This window comes from Epinephelus lanceolatus, chromosome 10, assembly GCF_041903045.1.
Source record: "Epinephelus lanceolatus isolate andai-2023 chromosome 10, ASM4190304v1, whole genome shotgun sequence".
NCBI classification, from domain to species: Eukaryota; Metazoa; Chordata; class Actinopteri; order Perciformes; family Serranidae; genus Epinephelus; species Epinephelus lanceolatus.
Genome location: NC_135743.1, coordinates 37,565,050 through 37,585,583, shown reverse-complemented (window position 1 = coordinate 37,585,583; position 20,534 = coordinate 37,565,050). Strand labels below are relative to the sequence as shown.

General features: G+C 40.8%; 1 protein-coding gene across 1 annotated transcript in view; it reads left to right on the top strand.

Moving 5' to 3' along the window:
* Positions 1 to 20,534, top strand: part of LOC117265913 (dolichyl-diphosphooligosaccharide--protein glycosyltransferase subunit STT3B-like) — a 72,655-nt gene that overhangs the window by 21,788 nt on the left and 30,333 nt on the right. The window contains exons 2-3 of the mRNA XM_033640725.2: positions 17,756 to 17,864; positions 19,308 to 19,595. Of these exons, the coding sequence (XP_033496616.1) occupies positions 17,756 to 17,864; positions 19,308 to 19,595 (397 nt within the window). The remainder of the gene's footprint in view (positions 1 to 17,755; positions 17,865 to 19,307; positions 19,596 to 20,534) is intronic.

The following is a 20,534-nucleotide window of genomic DNA, read 5'->3' as shown; positions in this document are numbered from 1 at the left end:
TGTGGACAGCACGCACACGCGCGCACACACACACACACACACACACACACACACACACACACACACACACGTGTCAGCTCTGTGCCTGAAGCCACAGCACTGACACAATACAGACCTTTAAAGAGGAAGCTACCATTTGCACTGTATGAGCTGATTAAGCTTTGTTTACATTGTGGGAAGGCTCATACACATTATATTAATGTACAGTATGTACATTTAAATAGAAATAATTATTGAATTGTTTCCCTAGAGGGTGGTAATGAGGTATCTGCTGGTGTGTTTATGTATCTATCTGTACTGTATGCTTGTATAATGTGTGCAGTGTTATAATTATAAAAATCAGGGTAAGTAGCAAAAATACATTTTCTTCAAACAAGGTCAGGTTTTTTTTTGTGCCCACTCTGCTGGATTACACAGATTATGTTTTTAGTTGATGGTTCCCAAAATTTTGCAAAACCATGACACCCCGTCCGCCCACCTTCACTAACAAATGATTTCTATTTAAACATGAATGACATCATGCAGTGTTTCTGTTTTTACTTACTTGCTTTACTTTACTTACTTTTGCTTTATGATTGCTTGAAGTGTTCAATATCTGTGCAGGCAAAAAAAAAAAAAAAAACCTCTCTTGAGTTTACTTGGCACTATTGCTGCACTCCATTGTTTTTCCCTGCAGGCTACTGTAGCCTCCCCTCCACCAGAAGCAGTAAGACAAATGACTATCACTGTCAGATTTAGGCTCTTTGTGTTGGCTTATGTTTGGTTGTTTTACACAGTGTTGTGGACTAAGATTTATCAGCTTTCCTTTTAGCTCTATTTACAGTGAGAAATCCCTCCATCACTTGCTCTGACAATCACTGTTTCTCACTACTGTGCACATGGAAAACTTCTGTGTGAAAATATAATAAAAAGGTGTAGTTGTAGAGCAATTTAACACCCCGCTGGAGCTTGAACACTTCTTCATCAATTCATAACATGTAATCGAACCCTGACATCCAGACAGAGACCGAGTGACAGAACAGGGAATGTGAATGAGTGATAGAGGAGAGTATCAAACAACACAGTAAACTTGCTTAAGTGGTATGAGTGGCAATCATCAGAGGGTCCACCATACAATATTATTACAGTACTTAAGTCATGATACAATGTTATTGTGAGTTTCAGTATGTTGCAACTTGCGATATGCTGAGTGTTGCAACATATTGCTATTTATTACCTTTTTTTAAACTGTAAATTATGTTCCTAAATGAAAACTTAAGCCATTTTTTGCAGTAAAATGTATCTAGTGGACAAAAAAGGAATTGATTATTTTATTCTAGTAGGCTACCCAAAGGTTAACTTGTATTTGTGATACTGATAATTTATCTAATGAAAAATATTGATGGCTCATTTATGCTCAATGTTCGATGAATAGACAGAGACGGATGGAGCCTTTTGCTCGTACTCTTGCGTTTATTTCATGTGTATTCTTTGCACAATGTCTGAAAGCTTACGGATACAGATGAAATGGAGCAGTGCCATCAGCAGTTGTGGGGGCAGTGTAGTGTAGGTCAACTGAGCTAAGGCCGTAGGAAAAGACATTTAAAGAAATGGCAAAATGGAACGAATTAGTGACATAGTGCAAAATAATTCTCCGTCCACAGACCACCGCTATCTACACCCCGGCCTCTGTTAAAAGATACAATATTATGACCTCCTCCTGGTTTGTTGCTGTCTGAAACTTTTGACTCTGACCCCTGAATGTATCTATGCCATCATAAAAGACTACAGGAAGTATGAGGGCAGTGACATTTACAATGTTGGAAATGGGCGTATCTAGTTTCATATATACAGGGAGTGTAAATGAGCCTCAGGTTTACACACGGCCCACGTTGTCTTGGGAGATAGCGTGCTCACCACATGGCACATTTCTCATTGTATGCGTTTGACAGATTAAAGGATTTATTTGGCAAATAAATGGATTATGTCTGCTTATGATAGGGTGAAAGGTTAGTTTCTGTCTGCATATGGCATGGTAAATACAGCCTGAGCAGATAACCACTATATTTTTATTTTATTCCAGCTATTTTGTGTTATTCCCATGGAAAGTTTCCACCTTGAATTTTTATGGAATTTTGCAACCCTGAACCCCAAATGGCTCCCGATGTTCAGGCCAGTGCTGTGCATGGTAGTTTGTGGCTATGTGTGTGTGTGAATTGGTGAATGAGCAGCAAAAACCTTATAGAGTGCTTTGGATAAACGTGTTTTATGAATCTAGCCATTTACCGATATGAGTTAAAAGAGGAACAAGTTAAAAACATAGGTGAGCTGGTTGACCTGCACTGTTCCATACATGCGGTGTGGTCAGTAGTCTTTATTATTTTTCCAGCGGCTGTGTGAATAGCCCGTACCTCCTCAGTGTACTGTGTGTGTGCAGTAAATGGTAGTTTGCAGAGCAGGTCTCTCTTATCTCCTACGATCGGCTCCTAAGGCACTCAGATGTGTTGAGCAGCTGGTTGGAGAAGCAAAGCAACTCCTCATTAAATAATCATCATGACTGCAATGGGCTGAGACAGTGTTGTTGTTAGGCTGTTAGTGCTTCTGACTGACCAACCAGCACTGCTGAAAAAGAGCTCAAACCAACCCTGTGAACTCAACTTTTATTAAGACCTAGCAATTTTGTAAGCTCTGTAATCCATGACTTTGGTGTCAGATTGTGAATTTAACTCAAATGTAAATCAAATATACCTCAAAAATAAGTGAAGTTATATATTTTTCTTTGAGTTTAGCACTCTGTACATGCATTCCACAACTGGACATCCCTTGACTTCAATTCTCAAAGGTGAGAAAGTTTAAAATCAATACAGTGCAGAACTTTCAGTTTTGCCAATCCTTGCTGCACCATCACGCACACTCTCCCTTCTCAGATTGCTGCTTCAGGACCTTTTCTGACTTGCTACAAAACTCCAGAAATACATGTTTCCTTAATGCATATTTGATAGTGTAGTCCAGGTCTCCAAGCCAACCAGTCGGCAAGCACTTACCCTGCACTGGGATGCTAATGTTTAAACTTTTAACTGTGTTTATCTTTCCGATCTGTTTAACTTTATCTTATTGATTTTCAAGAAAAATATATTCTCCTCAGGTCTGGCAGTGTACAGCAACAAAATGTCTCTCTTAAGCAACAGAGGCAGCCCCACATGCTGAGATCTCTGAAAGTGAACGAATGCACATAGTGGAGAGAAGAGTAAGAAAAAAATGGGAGGGAGAGCAGCCAAACACCACAGGGATCCTACTGCTCTGTTAGGCTTCTTGTCAGGCCCCATCTCCACTTTTAACAAAAGTTTTCACTCTGTTTGGTGGGGTTTTAGATACTTTCCCAAATCAGTTCTGCTCCGCTGTGCAGGCTGGTTGTCAACATCCACATCATTTGTCCTTCCTCAGACTCCCTAAACTTAAAGGCCTCTCTGCTTTATATGTTTAAATGTTTTCCCATTCCTATAAAAGGTTGATGCTTGTGGTAATGATTCCTTTTTCTTTTATCTGACCTTTGTTTTATCAGTCGCCTCAGGTCAGTTTTAATGAATGCAGATTGCAAGTAAGGGACACATTTTGACATTTTAGCATGGGGAGCAATTTCAAGTAGGCCTGCATTTTCATTATCAAATGACCTTGCAACAATTTTCTTGATTAATTGGTGAATTATTTGGTCTATACAAAGAAAATAAAAAGGAAACTGATTAGAAAACCAACATCCAACAATGTTCAAGGATTTTAAGTTTACAGACACATATAACAGAGTGGACGCTTGGGACTGTCATAACACCTGCTGTATTGCAATACCATGCTATTGGCAAGTTAGCCACGGAGGATGGCAAGCAACCACCACAGCTGCAATGTTCATGTTTTTTTTTTCCTGTCATGGGAGCGCTGCGCATTTACACTATCTTACAAATGCCAGCAGCTTGACGAGGTGCTGAGCGATGCACATTTGCTGTAAGCGAGCGTTTAAAAGTATTCAACTTTGGGTAAAACGCTGCAGCAGGTTGTTACTGTCAGTCTTTACTCAGCTGTCCAATCACAGTGGAGTAAGGGCGGGAAAAACACTACAAAGACCAACCATCACAGTGCTGAACAGCTGAGGAGAAATGAATACTGAACCCATATAGGCTGGTGGGTCTGTCTTCTCTCCTCCTGTGCTTCAGCCTTCCCTTGTGCCAACACTTTTACCTCAACTAATATTCTGTGTCATAGCAATCAGACACAACCAAAGGGTCTCAGCAGAAAAAATGCTGCGGCCCTTATTGGGGCTCATCCCCCTCTATGTTCTGCATTTAACAATGAACAGATATTTAATTCGTTTTAAAACAGTTTTATCTTTGTCATTTATAATATTAGCCTAACAATAAAATGTTTCTATAAAGCACTAAAATGGGGATACATATTCATTTATAATATGCAAAAAAAATGGCAATAACTCCACATATTGTGCTGCTGTTGAGCCACCCTTAATCACCGTGACAGCCCTACTGGATTTGGTGCTTTTCTACAAAGAGATTACAACTCTGATAGAAAATTGAATGAAGCCATATGGGCTGGAACGGCCAACATGATAAGGAATGAGATTAACATGATGAGATGAGGGGAACGGTGACCACACTGGTGTGCCCTTTTTTTAGACGCTTTCTTCTGTTTCTCATCAGTTCCTGAAATGGACTTGAAGTGCAGAGAATCTGACCATGAAATGGGCCACTAACTGAAATGACTTTGTTTAGTAGGATTTTTGAGGTGTGCTTGGTTTTTGCAAAAAGAGGACCATTTGAAAACACAAGTAGTAGCTCTTGCAGGGGAAAAAATATCATTGTTCTACAGTTCGTGCTGGAGTTGACCTTGTAACCTGCTAATAATAAGCTCTGCTTCTCTCGTAGACTAACCTTACAAGCCTTTATGTAGATTCATACTCTAGGCAGCAGCAGGTATGTTGGTCTTGCTGTAGAGGAGACGTAAAGCACCTATTCTACACCCTTGGCACTGGTGTGAGCCTCATATCATGATGGACCTACTTTTCTAGCTCCCCAGATATCTTGCAGGTTCTCATTAGAGCCAGCCCTGGGGTAAAATAAAAATTATCCAATTTGCTTCTGTTTCTGGCCTCTTGTAAGACCCCATGTGATAAAGTATCATCTCTGTCCCTTTTGTCCCCTGCTGCTACCTCTCCTCTCCCATTGTAGGTGATTTAGAGAATGAATGAGGGTCACAACTGTCTGTTGTCATTTTCACAATTATGATCTCTTGTCTGCAGCCTCCTAGGCGCAAACTGAGCAGAAGGTTTTGAGGTTGATTTAGTTTGGAAATTGTTTGATCGGATTTATTTGACTTATGGAAAGCGAGAGGGAAGTTGCGGGTGAGTTGTGCAATTGTTAGTTCGTACCTATACTCCCCCCCTGGGTGTTTTTTTTTTAATCAGCCAGTCATACTTGGGTGCAGTCATCCTCATTGTGTCTCTTTGCCTGCCCTCGCTTACCGCAATATTGGATTTGTGGGAATTTGATGAGACATCATCAGATTTTAATAAATGCTTTTGTGTGAGGTCTTCCTCCTCCCCCTGGCTCTAAACCGGCTTAGTCCTCACTCTCTGGCTCTGATATCTACACACCTCCTCTTCCCTACCTCACCAAACCAAATGTGGGATGTGGAAGGAGGTTAATTCTTTACACTTTTTTACTTTCTGTGCATCTTTGTCTCAGCTCCTGAGTCTCATGCATATCTTTTAACTTCTCTCAGCACTGGTCATTATAACAGTTTTTATGTCTTATGCCATCGTAGGCCTAAACCATTAGCAAAATGTGCTGACTGAGGTGAGCAAAGCAAGTGGATTGGCATGCATGTCAGTCACACTATGGCCAGCACAAATAAACGGGGAAGCTGAAGGAGAGAGAGTTGTGTATAAGACAAGGGCAGTGTGTCAGTGTTGCTTCATTGTTGTACGGGATGTACATGTAAACATATCTAACATGCTAGCGCACATTTAAAAGCATCACCCAGATGTGCCGATCGCAAACCAAACAGGAGCACAACTCTTCGCTGCTTGCAAGTATCCTTTAGACACAAAAGCAGAAAGAAAATACTGAAGCAGTTGATATTTACATTGGCAAATAGCCAAAGTGGAACTGATTGAAACACTCCTCCTAATGCACAAGTTAATTTTTTTTTTCTGTACTTTTAGTGTTTTCAATTTCATATCAGAACAGATGCCTCTAAGTTTTAAAGTTTATTGTGACCTGTCTAGTGTGTCCCACAGAATTAGATTCTGTGTGTGGCTGCAGCTGATGGCGCCTGTGTCCTTGTGTATCAGTCTGTGCCCCCTCTTTGTAATTTTTGCGGGTCCGTGAACACAGCGCAGGAAGAACTATACTTTTTTGTTGCGCTTTCAGAGTATGGAGCAATGATATCCAAACTGTATATATATTCCAACAGCGCTCTTGACGAACGGTTCAGCTCCAAAAATAGTAAATTCAAATTGGCGGTAGATGTTTTAATCGCGGTGGGCCACCACAAATAAATGAATGTGTGGGAAAGCCTGCTGTCACCTTTTGGAAAAGTGTTTGCTCAGTGTTTCTACAGTGTAACACAGAAGTGTTTGAGATGTTCCTCTTGCTTGTCCCCAGTAAGAGGCTCTGTCTTTGTCACTTACACTACTGTCTATTTAAAATGAAGCACAATGAACAGATTCTTATGCCTTTGTGTTTTTTTCCCCCGCTGTACCAAAATCGCATGCTGTACTAGGGTATGAACCCAACTGTGAGTTTTGTGTAACCTCACATCCCTAGTTTAGAAATGACCACTGTGTATGGAAACTGACAAAAGATGATGCTTAAAATGTATTACTGTGGAGCCAAAAGGCGCTGTGAAGAAACTGAGGTTCACCTAAATTATGTGCCGGTGTGAAAATGAAAAAGTTAGGCACTCTAGTGCAACCAATCCAAACGGTTAGTGTGGAGCTCTGCCATTTTATTGTTGTGTTTGTTTGACGTGTTGTTGCATCTTCTGTTGAGCTAGAAGTGACTTGGACATTTTATCAAAATAAGACTAGTCTCTTCTCACTCACATCCCTATGAGCTTGTTTTTCTTCTCTGATCAGTCTCCCTTCATCCAAAATGTTGTATCATCATGGCTTTAATTAAGATCTTGAGAAGTGGTGTTGCTCCCGGGTTCAGTTCCAGTTCTAAGTACTGTTGTTTCTTTAATGATACACAGGTGTGAACACGTGTAATTGATATTTTGTAATAAGCAGCAAAGCCAGATTACACTTTTTATTGCATTTCCATTTTTCTTGGCTGTGGGGCATTTTGTGCCTTGCTTCTTTTCTTCTTCTAATCCCCAGCCTCAGCTCACACACTCCTCTCCACTGGAAGAAAAAAATCTGACTCCTACTCTCTGTCCTTATGTCTATCTGTACTCCTCCTAACTTCACTTCCTCCTCCTACTCCCCTCTACATCCATTTTTACTAATCTCCTGTCCCCTGTTTCTGTTCGTTCCCATCTCCTCCTCCTCCCTTCTCCTTTCTGTCAGTCACATCTCAGCCAAGCCTCAAAGCAGCAACAGTTCACAAACAGACAAGTCTTCATGGACTGTGAAATTAGGTTTTACTTAAAATCGGGCCAGTGGAGTTTAGAGATGATGAAAGTGATTTACTGCATTGTTGTTCGCAGTTACGGAAAGATGGAGACGCAGAGGAAGAGAACCTAATTTCTTTCGTATTGGCTGCTCCCGTTGCATCAAGTGTTCAGAGAGCCCTGACCAGTTACTCAACATGGCTTCTTGAAAAGGCCAGATAGGTGAACAGAAAATGCAATTATAGTTTCTATCTATTTCACCCCGGGCTTCTGACCCCTGCCCACTCCACCCTGAACATGTGGCCAATACTCTCCAGTGGTATGAGGCTCAAAATATTTTGGCCTGCTGCCCTGTGACTCCTGCCTCCAGTCCTGTGACGGAATGAATACTGGCTGCCTGTGCCAGCTTAATCTTCCTCTTAAGGATAATACACATTAACGTGACTTTGATGTCGGTGCTTCCTGTCCCGTCTCTGTTGGTCTCATCCTGATCCCATGCTGTGCCGGTGAGCCGAATGGTTCTCATCACACAGAGCTTACAGCAATACAGTGTTTATTGTGTGTGCTGTAACAATGACTACCTGATGAACGAATGAACGGACGCTGCAGCTTGATTATGTGCAGTGCTTAGGTACACTGTCTGTGGTGCTGAATGCCATGGCAACAGCAAACAGTGCAGTAGCCATATACCTTTTGGATATTCATTATTTATTTCTAGGTAAGCAAAGAGCAAATAAAACTGAGCCCAAATTTGTTTTTGTTTTTGTACAAACCAGAAGTTGCACATTTAATCTTCTTGGCCCCTCTCTGAAAAGGCTTTTATAATAAAATATGGATAAACAAAAACACACTTTCCCTTAGCAACACAGTCTGACTGTGATTCGTCGGCAAACTCAACCCAGTGCATCCTGACATAGATTTTTGCCCTCAGGACGACAACAACAACTCCTTTTAACACAGATGAATGGATAAACAATCACAGAAGACAATCATTTTTAGATTTATTAGTTTAATAAAGTCTCTACAAAACACAGCTAATCCATGCTGGATCACAAAGATTTTGAAAGTCAAATGTATGTGGGGGAAAAAAAACATGTCCCTCGACCTCTTCCTATTGCATTTAATAGCATTTGCGAGAATCAGACTGTGGTGTGGTCAGCAACAACCAATCTGAGCCAAGAAGTCTCTAACCCAGCAATCAATTGCTACTTGAAATGTGAAACTAGGTAGCGCTGATTGAATATGAATCAAGATTCTGTTACTGCCTATTTCTCACCTCAGATGTTTTCAGAAACACTCTTGTGTACTGTTAAGGTGTAAGATGAGAACGTTTGCTCTGGTTGGTAGGTGGTGCTTGGTACTCCATTTAACTGTCTCCAACATGGCGGACGAGTCACAGACTTTCTCATTTTATAGCTAAACTATACACTAAATACAATATTGCAATATCCAAAATCTAAGACAATATCTAGTCTTACATCACAATATTTATATAACATTTTAATATTGCCCAGCCCTAGTGATCTTCTGTGCTGCTCTGTTGAAGATGTGTGTGAAGCATTCATGTTTTAGAATTTGTAGCTTCTTTGCAGCAATATCCATAGTTGAAGAATCATCAACTGTCATGGCTACACATTTGTCCGGACAGACATGAATGTAAACTGCAACTTGACTGGTTGGCGGAGGTTTACAACCATGAGGCAGTAATGGTATTTGTGTAAATATTTTTGTGTGTATATCCTTTCTACGTGTGTGTGTGTAGCTGCGCATTAGTCTCTTTGATGCCACCTCCTGTCATCTCCTTAGGGTTGTATGTTCATCAGTCCTCCTGTGTCGGGCTCCCACACACACACACACATCAGCATCATGCAGAGGCTGCCGCTGCCTTTCTCATGGAAGAGAGTATTAAGGTTGGGTCATTAAAATGTGACTTGGTTTGGCTGCTTTTTGGCCATAAATAAAGACGCAACAGAGCAATTGTCAGTGTACACACAGAGAACAGAGAGAGTTACCAAAGAGCTTGTTATCAGAAATGATAAATCAAAGTGGTGACTCCAAAATCTGACATAACCCTGTCTTGAACAGAAGACCAAAGATATCAAAACGAATAAAGGGTGATTTAATTGCAAAGTAGACTGGCTCTATAATCTTTACTAATAAATGTATACATAAATAAATAAATGTTTTTTTTTTTTTTTGGCCTTATCTTCACTTGCACTCCAGTCCTCACCACTGCACTGCAGCAGTGTAAAATCACCCAAGGGTGATTGCCAAAAGGGGCACTATAGTTACTGTAAAGATAAAATGACATATTTGCCTGGAGGTAATTGTGCATGCATGTAAAAAGGAACTGAGTTTGTTTCTTTGTATGTATGAACATATTTAAATTCAGTCCAGAGATAGCAGGCTGCTACAAGTACAGCTGTGGTGATTAGTCCAAATGATGCTTGCATTTTTATTTTCACTCACTGCCTGAGTGTCCGCCCCCTGGGGGCCAGGGAATGTGTGACAGTAAACTCACATGGGGCCTGTAGTAGAATGATTCACCTTAGTGCAATACAGCTTTCAGCTATATCTCTGTATTATTTACAGACTTTAATTTGTCTAATGACAATTGACTAAGAATGATTAGTGCGTTTTGCTTCCCAAGGCAAAGTCAGCAAATAAGTCCTAATTTGATAAAACTGTTTCCATAACAGGGTTTGTGAGAAGTACAAGGGATTTCTGCTCAAAATGTTCCTATAACCATATACATTTTGAAGTACAATAGTTGTACTGTACATTACTGTACAGGAAAAGCCAGCTCAAATGATCTTGTAATACACTGAAAATGTGCTAATATTTAAACTTAACTGAGCCCCTAAAGTCCTGGATGTTAATATTTTTTATTTTGTGGGCACATGTTAATTATCTTATGAGAAAAAGTTATCTTATGCACACAAGATAATAACTTGTTCCGACAAGATCACAACTTAAAAAAAGATGAAAAAAAAAAAGATAATCTTTCAGGACTTTAAGGACGCTGTTAAGTTACTTAAATAAATTTCTTTCTTCAAGAATTTTGCTGAATTTTTCAGTGGAGTCAGAATGACACCAATTGTGATCATGTAACACTTCAAGACATTTTACTGTACAATTTCTCTAGAAAATCAAGGGGGAAGTTACCTTAAATTACATTATAAAGTTTAGAATTTCCTCATTTGAAGTGTCATTTTTTGAGGCCTGCTCTCTGAACTTTTGACATGATTTCATACCCTGTAGGGATGCTTCGATCATTAGGCTTTTTAAGGCCCATAGTGATCAGTGATTTAATGTTATTACAAAAGGTCTAATCTTTTACTGGCCCATTGGTTCCTGGTGCATCTCTACTTCACAATCAGCCATTTTAGCACCTCTTTTACAGTCCTTGTAAAACTAGAAGATATTTTGTACTTGCCAAGTCTTTTACTTTTGAAGTTACAAATCAGGGGTCATGGAGCAAAAAAGTGAAGCTCCAACTTGGATACTATTTTTTCTTTGGTCACACTTTAAAATCAGTTTATTAGAATCTTAATACACACAAAAAATATTTTTTCAAAAGCCCATTTCCATTTAGAAAAGAACTGTTTGAGCTTTCAGGCACTAGGAGCCCAAACATACAGCCTACGTGCTTGACTGAATGCATCACAAGTCCTGCAGTGGTTATCGACTAGGCCTCGAGACCATGAGGGCCCATACAGGAGCATAAACTGCCTCCGATGCCTGTGAGGTGGAGATCAGTCATCGGAGGCACTGTTTAAGGAACATTAATTTATTTGCATTGAGTTGGTTTAGTGATCAGGTTTTCTTAACTGCAGTGCTAAAGGAAAAAAACACGAGTTGAGTCTCATAGGTGCCCCATTATCTGAACATCCTTAATAAATTCACCATCCCAAAATTAAATAAAATTGAATAGAGTTTCAGACTAGAAAACTGATTATACATGAAGACTTTGAGGGCATACAAATTCACCGGCCACTGCTGAAATATACCAGCATGTATTTGGCAGTTAGTCAATTTCATGTTCTTGTCTGGCTCAAGAAAGGCTAGTTAGCCTATTTCTGGTCAGTCTGCACATGAGAAGAGCTTCCCTATGTTTTAATGAGCTGGATCCCATGGGTGAGACAGACTTTAGCTTGGTCTGAGAGCCAGGCTGGAAAAGGTTTAAGAGCCCATCACCCAGAGAGTTAAGTTTGGGTGGTGAGTGCTTCTTTTGTCCACTGGCTGGCTGAACGCTTTAGATACTGCTGGCTTTCTGGGATTGTGATTGTAAGAGGAAAACGAGTGGTGTCCTGTCAATACAGGCAGGAATCAGCACCAAAGATGCCATGAATTGTATGTGTGTGTGTGTGTGTGTGGGTGTGTGTGTGTGTGTGTGTGTGTGTGTGTGCAGGCATCTCTCTTTTTTCAATCAAATAACTGAGCCTCCAGAGTGAGCATGAACACCCTTGCTCTCAATCTAGCACTCACTCCTTAGGGGGCTGAGCAAGCCATATGCTGCAATCCCTCCATCAAAATCCTGTTTTTCATGGAGGGACACTTTCTATTGAGCATTTAATACTTGCGGAAAAGCTCAGGGGACAAGCAGACTAACTGCTGTGTATCAGCACAGTCTCTATCTGAAGGCTAGGGGCTGGATGCAGGATTTATACAATAGCAGCACTCCATCTACCAGGCTCGTCTAATTATAGACAAGACTGTAGTTGGGTTCTTCTCTTAAAGTCTTGTCGGCTGTAAACAACTTGAGAAACAGAAGGCAGTCAGAAGGCTGGGGAAGAATGAGACAGTAGATGTTGAGGAAGGAAGGGCAAATAGAGCCACTGGAGAGTGATTTTCTTAGTGATTTTTGTTCTTTGTTTCTTTTTGCGTGTCTAAGAGTAAATGCCAATAACACCTTGTGTCTACTGTGCTGTTAGCTGAGGTTGCAGTCGTTTTGTGTAAGTGCGGAAGAGTGAAGTGCCAGTTTGCCAACAAACTGTCAATTAACAGTGATTGGTTTTTCAGCAGTTCACTGCATTTCTCTGATTTCTAGTCCCCAGTAGACCTGACATGATGTGACTTCAGTGAAAAGACCTAAATGTATTTAAGATCTCCCCTTCAGTCAGATATAGTGCAAACCTCGATGTACTGATGTTATCTCAAGAACCAAACTGTAAACAGTCTGAATGCAGAGCTGCAGTCACAGTCTAGTTTTCTTTGAGTTTGGAGTCTACCTAGGAGCGGACCTCTCCAGTCGCCTCTGTCTGTTTTGCTAAATTTGTGCTAAATTTAGACTCATGTCTATTTTGCAAGTCCTGTTGATGCTTTTTGTGGTTGGCTTTGGATGGTGGTGGCATGTGGCTGCGAGTCACTCATCGGAATGATGAAATCAACTCACCAGCCTGTAAACGCTCCTCCTACAGACTTGTTTGCCTCTAGCCAGGTCGAGGTTTTCAAAGGTAAACATTAGTAAACATCAAATAAAAGATGAAGAAAAGTGAGCATGAGCTGAACTAGCATCCTGCTACTCATTGTACAGGTGGTGGAAAATAAATTGCACAACCTCCTTGCCACAATATCAGGAACTGTAATATTCTTTGATTCGCTGAAATGTGGTGAAATCCTGGCCAGAGAAGGAGAGGAGGAGAGTGCTTAGCAGTGAATATGGATTAGTGTGACCGTGGGAACGTGATATGCTGTCCTGTTCCTGCTGTGGATCACTGCTATATGCTGTTCAGAGGCGGCTGCCTGTGTTCAGGAGAAGCGACCATAAGTCCGTCTTTGAGATGTGTGGACAGTTAAATTATTCCACAACCAGAATCTACGGATTACCTGAACCATCCAGGAACATGGACAATTATAGAGCAGCAGCCAACAATGTAAGATGACACAAAGGACTTAATTGCTGTGCAAACATTAAAGAAGCTGATAGGATCACATTTCACAGGAGTTGTGCCTTGTGTAATTCTCATGTGACAAATAAATGATTGATTGAATTATTCAGTGGAGTAAAGAAAGCAAAGTATTACACACTGTCATAAGATAAGGTTCTCACCTGCAGATACAAACATTGTATTACTATTAAAAATCAATCTTGTCACATCTGCAGTACTTCTGTCTGGTAGCTGCTTGCTAGCTGTGTCACTGATGTCACCAGGATTTTCAGGGCGCCTCTTTATGTCCCTTTAATGCCTGCTATAACTTCAGCCATAGTCTTGCAGTTTGCTGTTAGAAGACATTCTGCAGTTCTTCATGTTGATATAATTTCATCAGTTTACCTCAACGGTATTACAGTCAAATCTTTTCCATGCTTTGACTTTGTTGTGACTTAGTCATGACTTCCAGCCCTGCTCATAGCTGGGACTTTGAAGTTTCCCTTGTTGTGTCTTTTCAGTTCTGCAACTTTCAAACTCTGTTAAGTGCTTTAAGTAGAAGCTTGTTTGATATCAACATTTCCTCAGTCTGCTCAGTTGTTGCACAGAGTTTGTACTTTTCACTTTTTTTCACTGCTGCTTGTTTGGCGCAGTTAGAGTAGCTTGGCCCACCCACATCAGGTCAGCTGAGCTGCTGTGTTCGCTGTCTTGTTGCTCTGCAATTGACCCTGTAAGAAGAATGCATTTCAGGTTCTTACTTGAGGGCTGAAGCCATGCTAATATGCTAATGTGAACTTGTGGGCTGCAGTTGGTTACCTAAGTCATCTCGTCATTTTCAGAATGGAATAGGAATTTTCACACCGGGCAGCTGGCCTAGAAGCATTTGATTCTCAAATTAAGTCTCAAAAACCCAAGAACAGTGTTAACGTTGGAAACATAGTGTCCTCACTGAGTCATACTCTCAGTCCTCTGCCTCTAGGTTGGCTGTAAAAAATGAAATTGTATTATTTCCTGTTTCCTTTTAAAGGTATCAAAAGGGTCTTTAATGCCTGGTTCACGGTACATGACTTAAGCGCTGATTTTCAACTTGCCAACAATTTGTGAAGCTCACCGGCAAAATCCCCAGATCAGAGACGTTGGCTCTGCGCTTACAAATCAGTTCTCGAGCGCTTTGTGTGAACTGTTCAAAGAGGCAAGCAGAGCTCCCCAGATATCTAGCAGGCCAAATATCTGGACCTGGGGACTGGCGGGAGGTGCAGTCAGAGAGAGTGGAAAACATAGGTTAAGGGCAGAGACAAGCAGTGTTGCACAAGGGGTGTGTGTGTGTGTGTGTGTGTGTGTGTGTGTGTTTGAGAGGGAGAGAGTGACAGAGAGGGAAGGTGGATTATTGCATGCAATTTTTCTGTAAGTTATGAGCCTAATAACTTACTCTGAGTGCTGCTTTGTCACTTTGCGGATTTGATATTTTCTAGTAAGCACTTCCCAGACCTAGGGTTGTTGTCTGGTCAGTCATGTAGTGTGAAAACCACACCGACTTCTAGACTCAGTTATAAGCAGCAAGTTACAGCGATCTGATGACGTTGAAAGTCGTGTAGTGTGAACTTATCTTAAGGTTTCTTTCACACCTTTAGGTCAGTTCACTTGGTCTGGATCAAGACAGTGAACTCCATTTTTGCTTTTTACTTATGATGCATTTATTGTTCACACTGACTATTACAAGAAGTAGAAAAGAGATGTAAATTAGAAGCTAAATGAAGCTCAAGGTTACTCATTCATCGGACTGTTCTGGTGACTGTCATCCTGCATCATGACTGCTTCATGGACCTATTGTGTCATTTTCATATTCTGGTGACTAGCATGAAGCCGTGCAGCACTTACCTTTTTTTCCCAGGTGTCGTGAAGAGCTCACTAAGGAGTGTTAATTATGTGCATTGTTTGTCAAGAGTGCAACTGAACCTCAATGTCATGAATAATGACAAACTGATAGAAACAGGTTTAGATGAAGAGAGGTGTCTTGTACTGGGTTAGGGTTATATACAGTCAGGTCCATAATTATTTGGACAATGATACAGTTGTCGTCATTTTGGCTCTGTACACCACCACAATGGGTTTTAAATGAAACAATGAATACCTGCTTAAAGTGCAGACTCTCAGCTTTCATTTAAGGCTTTTTTCAAAAATGTAGTATGAACCGTGTAGGAATGACAACCATTTCTTCACACAGTCCCCCGACTTTAAGGGCTCATAAGTATTTGGACAAACTAACATAATCATTAATTAAACAGTCAGTTTTAATACTTGGTTGCAAATCCTTTACAGTCAATGACTGCCTGAAGTGTTGGACACATAGGCATCACCAGATGCTGGGTTTCTTCCCTGGTGATGCTCTGCCAGCCCTTTACTGCAGCCGTCTGCACTTCCTGCTTGTGTTTTGGGTGTTTTGCCCTCAGTTTTGGCTTCAGCAAGAGAAACGCATGCTCAATTGGATTCAGGTCAGATGATATGACTTGGCCATTGCAGAACATTCCACTTCTTTGCCTTAAAAATGTCTTTGGTTTCTTTTGCAATATGCTTCAGGTCAGTGTCCAACTGCACTGTGAAGCATCGTCCAATGAGTTTTGAAGCATTTGGTTGAATCTGAGCAGATAATGTAGCCCCAAACACTTCAGCTCTCATCCTGCTGCTCTTGTAAGCAAGACAAGACTTCACTAGAATAAATACAGAGGGTTTATCACAAGATGCAAACCATTGGTTAGCCTTAAAAATGGAAGGCCAGATTAGAGTGTGTCAAAAACCATCTAAAAAGCCTGTACAGTTGTGGAACAGCATACTATGGACAGATAAAACAAAGATCAACTACCAGAATGATGGGAAGACAAGAGAAGGAAGAAGGGAAGGAACTGCTCATGATCCAACGCACACCACCTCATCAGTGAAGCATGGTGGAGGTACTGTTATGTCATGGCCATGTATGGCTGCCAGTGGAACTGGTTCTCTTGTATTTATTGATGATGTGACTGCTGACAAGAGCAACAGGATGAAAGCTGAAGTGTTTGGGGCTACATTATCTGCTCAGATTCAACCAAATGCTTCAAAACTCACTGGACGATGCTTCACAGTGCAGATGGACATTGACCTGAAGCATACTGCAAAAGCAACCAAAGACATTTTTAAGGCAAAGAAGTGGAATGTTCTGCAATGGCCAAGTCATATCATCTGACCTGAATCCAATTGAGCATGCGTTTCTCTTGCTGAAGCCAAAACTGAGGGCAAAACATCCAAAACACAAGCAGGAAGTGCAGACGGCTGCAGTAAAGGGCTGGCAGAGCATCACCAGGGAAGAAACCCAGCATCTGATGATGCCTATGTGTCCAACGCTTCAGGCAGTCATTGACTGCAAAGGATTTGCAACCAAGTATTAAAACTGACTGTTTAACTGATGATTATGTTAGTTTGTCCAAATACTTATGAGCCCTTAAAGTCGGGGGACTGTGTGAAGAAATGGTTGTCATTCCTACACGGTTCATACTACATTTTTGAAAAAAGCCTTAAATGAAAGCTGAGAGTCTGCACTTTAAGCAGGTATTCATTGTTTCATTTAAAACCCATTGTGGTGGTGTACAGAGCCAAAATGACGACAACTGTATCATTGTCCAAATAATTATGGACCTAACTGTACATGCTCAGGAGATTGTTTTTTTCACAGTTCACAATCTGAAGATTAATGTATATGCTTGTTGCTTTTAAATGCTTAAATCACACATTTCCTCCCACAGACTCCCGTGGTTTGTTTTGCTTCCACACGACAAATAAACCACTTGCAAACAGACCATTGATCTATTTAGGCTGTTGCAAAAACTGAACCCGTAACCCGTCAGTTTATCCCATTTACTTCATTAAATAGCAGTGTTTAACTCCCAGATGAATCCTCCCACCCCTCACCCCCTTTACTCTTATTTATTTAGTTTAGCTTTCCTTTCTCCCATGGTGTTTGGTTACATTTTGTTGGTTTTTCCTTTTTGTTTTCTTTTCTTCTTTACTACTTCTTGAGTTTGGATGTTGTTACAGCAAAAGAAAAGATATGGTAATTTGTAAACATATGACATAAAAAAAACAAACTAACAAAACCTGTCACACCAAATGGGGCAAATGCATTGAGTTAGTTTGAAGCACAACACTTACTCTCCTCAGTTAGACACTCATGTCCTCTGAAGCTGCTCTGTTTGGTTTCAGCGTTGTGCCCTGTTTGACCGTCCACTCTCTCTCTGCCTCTGTCCCTAATGTTGCAGGTTCAACTACAGGTCGACTCATCATCTCACCACCAATGGCTTCTATGAGTTCCTCAACTGGTTTGACGAAAGAGCCTGGTACCCTCTGGGTAGGATAGTAGGTGGCACGGTGAGTGTTTCTTGTGCTGTGTGTGTTTGTGGGTATTTGACTCAGGAGGCTGGGGATGGATTGTGGAAGTGTGTGTACTTTCTGCCTCAGCACCATCTTTTCTTTGTCCTTATTTCTCAAGAGTCACATTACTGTGATGGATCTTCAATCACTCTGTTAAACTCACTCTCAGCTACACGTCTTCCAAACTCTTACACACACGCACGCTCAGTAAGCATAGCTGGATGGTTAAACAGCTCTCTGGGGAGCAGGGGGCACTCATACAACACATAAAGTGGATCTGTCTTCATCATAGCCAGAGAACAGAGACACTGGGGTAACTTTTAACATGTCATTACAGTACGACTCATCTCTGAATTTCCATCACCTCTATATTTACTCTGTGTGATCGCTTTGTATGGGTTGATGAAAGGAGCGCTAACTGTTGTGGGCTAATCTCTTCCCCAGAGTTCACTTATAGACATTCACATTAGCTGACAAAACAACAGCTTTAAGTTTGTTGTTTTGACTTTGAAGCAACCCTTTGCATCACGTCACTGGAATGAAACAGAGACAAAGACTAGACTCTATACTTAAAGGGACAGTTCAACCCAAAATCAAAAATACAAATTTTCTCCTTTACCTGTAGTGCTGTTTGTCAGTCTAGATTGTTTTGGTGTGAGTTGCAGAGTGTTGGAGATATCCGCTGTAGAGATGCAGACATCTCTATGGCTGATATCTCCAACACTCTGCAACTCACACCAAAACAATCTAGACTGATAAATAGCACTACAGGTAAGAAGAAAAATATGTTTGTTTGTTTTTTTAAAAAAAAAATTGGGGTGAACTGCTCCTTTAAATATTGACCACAAAGATTGGCTGATGGAAATAATGGCTGAATCTGGTTTAACTAAATGAGTTTTTGTAATTAAGTAATTTTAAAGTACGAACAGCTAACAGTAGTTGAAGTTTTGGACTTTCTGTAGCTGCTTAATATAAAGAAAACTGCAGTGTTTGTTACATTAACAAGTTACCAGATTGTTCTATTAACATTTGCTGTCATAATTTTGTTGGTTGATGTAACAATGCAGGCTGGTAAAAGCCCATCATCTCTCCAGTGGCTCTGAGCTAGCAACAAGCTTGTAGTGTTATGGTTTTTACTGCTGTCGAGTTTACTCATTCAGACTGTTAATGATGGCATTTTGCAGTCACAGCAGTTCGAAGATGCATGAAGCAGCATTTTTAGTTGTTCAGTACTTTTGCTGGCTTGTCAATATTACCGCTCTCCTCATCACATCAAATACATATTACATGGGGGAGGGATGAAAACAAGATCAATTTGAGCTATTCAAACTTTATTAATAACACTTGACATGTAAAATCTACAGAAAATTAGATTTGGGTTGCTTTTCTGAAGAAAAAATTCTGCCCTGATCTTCCTCCTCTGTTCCCCTCTTCTCTCAGGTGTACCCAGGCCTGATGGTCACAGCGGGCCTCATCCACTATGTGCTCAACCTGCTGCACATCACCGTCCACATCAGGGACGTGTGTGTGTTCCTCGCGCCGGTGTTCAGCGGCCTGACCTCCATCTCCACCTTTCTGCTGACGAGGGAGCTGTGGAACCAGGGGGCGGGGCTGCTGGCAGCCTGTTTCATCGCCATTGTCCCCGGCTACATCTCCCGCTCCGTGGCTGGCTCCTTCGACAATGAAGGCATTGCCATCTTTGCCCTGCAGTTCACCTACTACCTCTGGGTATGGCTATACATACTTTATTAGCCTTTACATAGTATAGTCCTGACCCTCCATTATGCAGCTATTTATAAGAGTTTTCACTGCTGCTTCAGATGGCTGCTCTTCGTTACATGTTGGGGAATAAAGTGAGTCTGACTGCAATGCTAAACCTTTTTTTATCTTAAAGTGACTTAAAGCTGCAATCATTAATATTTTTTATTACCAGTGACTCAAATGACTACTGTTTGTGCAATGTGGAAGTAGTACTAAGTTAATAGTAAGTGGCATGTACCTCCAAAGTCATTTTTATTCAACACAGAAACTGCAGCAAAGGGAGCAATTAATTTTGTTTTTCACACTGATTTAAGAGTAATGCCAACCTGTATAGCTGTGCCGATCTAGTTGCTGTTTTTTTTTGGGCAATTTTTCAGTTACCATTATTCCAACTCGAGCGCAAGAAGATTCAAGCTCTGCGATATTAGGATTGGCACAGTTTTTCCAAATGGGGAAACCGCTTTTACTAAACTTAAGCTGAACAAATCTGAGGTGATGTAGAGACTCAGAGATCTAGATACATGCTAGCAGTTTCCTTCAGCTCTATGGCAAATTTTAGCTGATGTAAGCTTTAGTTGTGGTTTTTTGGTCTTGTTGATAAATTAGTTAATCTTGTTTGCAGCCACTGCAGGCAGCTGGTTTCTGCGACAGAGTTCTGATAAATCCACTGTATCGCCCTGCACTAAAAGGCAGACCAATAAAGTTAGCAACTCGCTGATGAATATAGTGCGTTAACGAGCAGCTAAACATCCAAATATCTTTTGGTGGAGACCAAACCAGAGCTAAAAGGAGAGTAAATATTTGACCACATGAAAGATGCTGCTGCTTTATATCTGCTAGATGTGTAAATTGGTGATTGTTTGCGACCACGTTTGCTGTAACAGCTTTTAAAAGTTAATATATTTT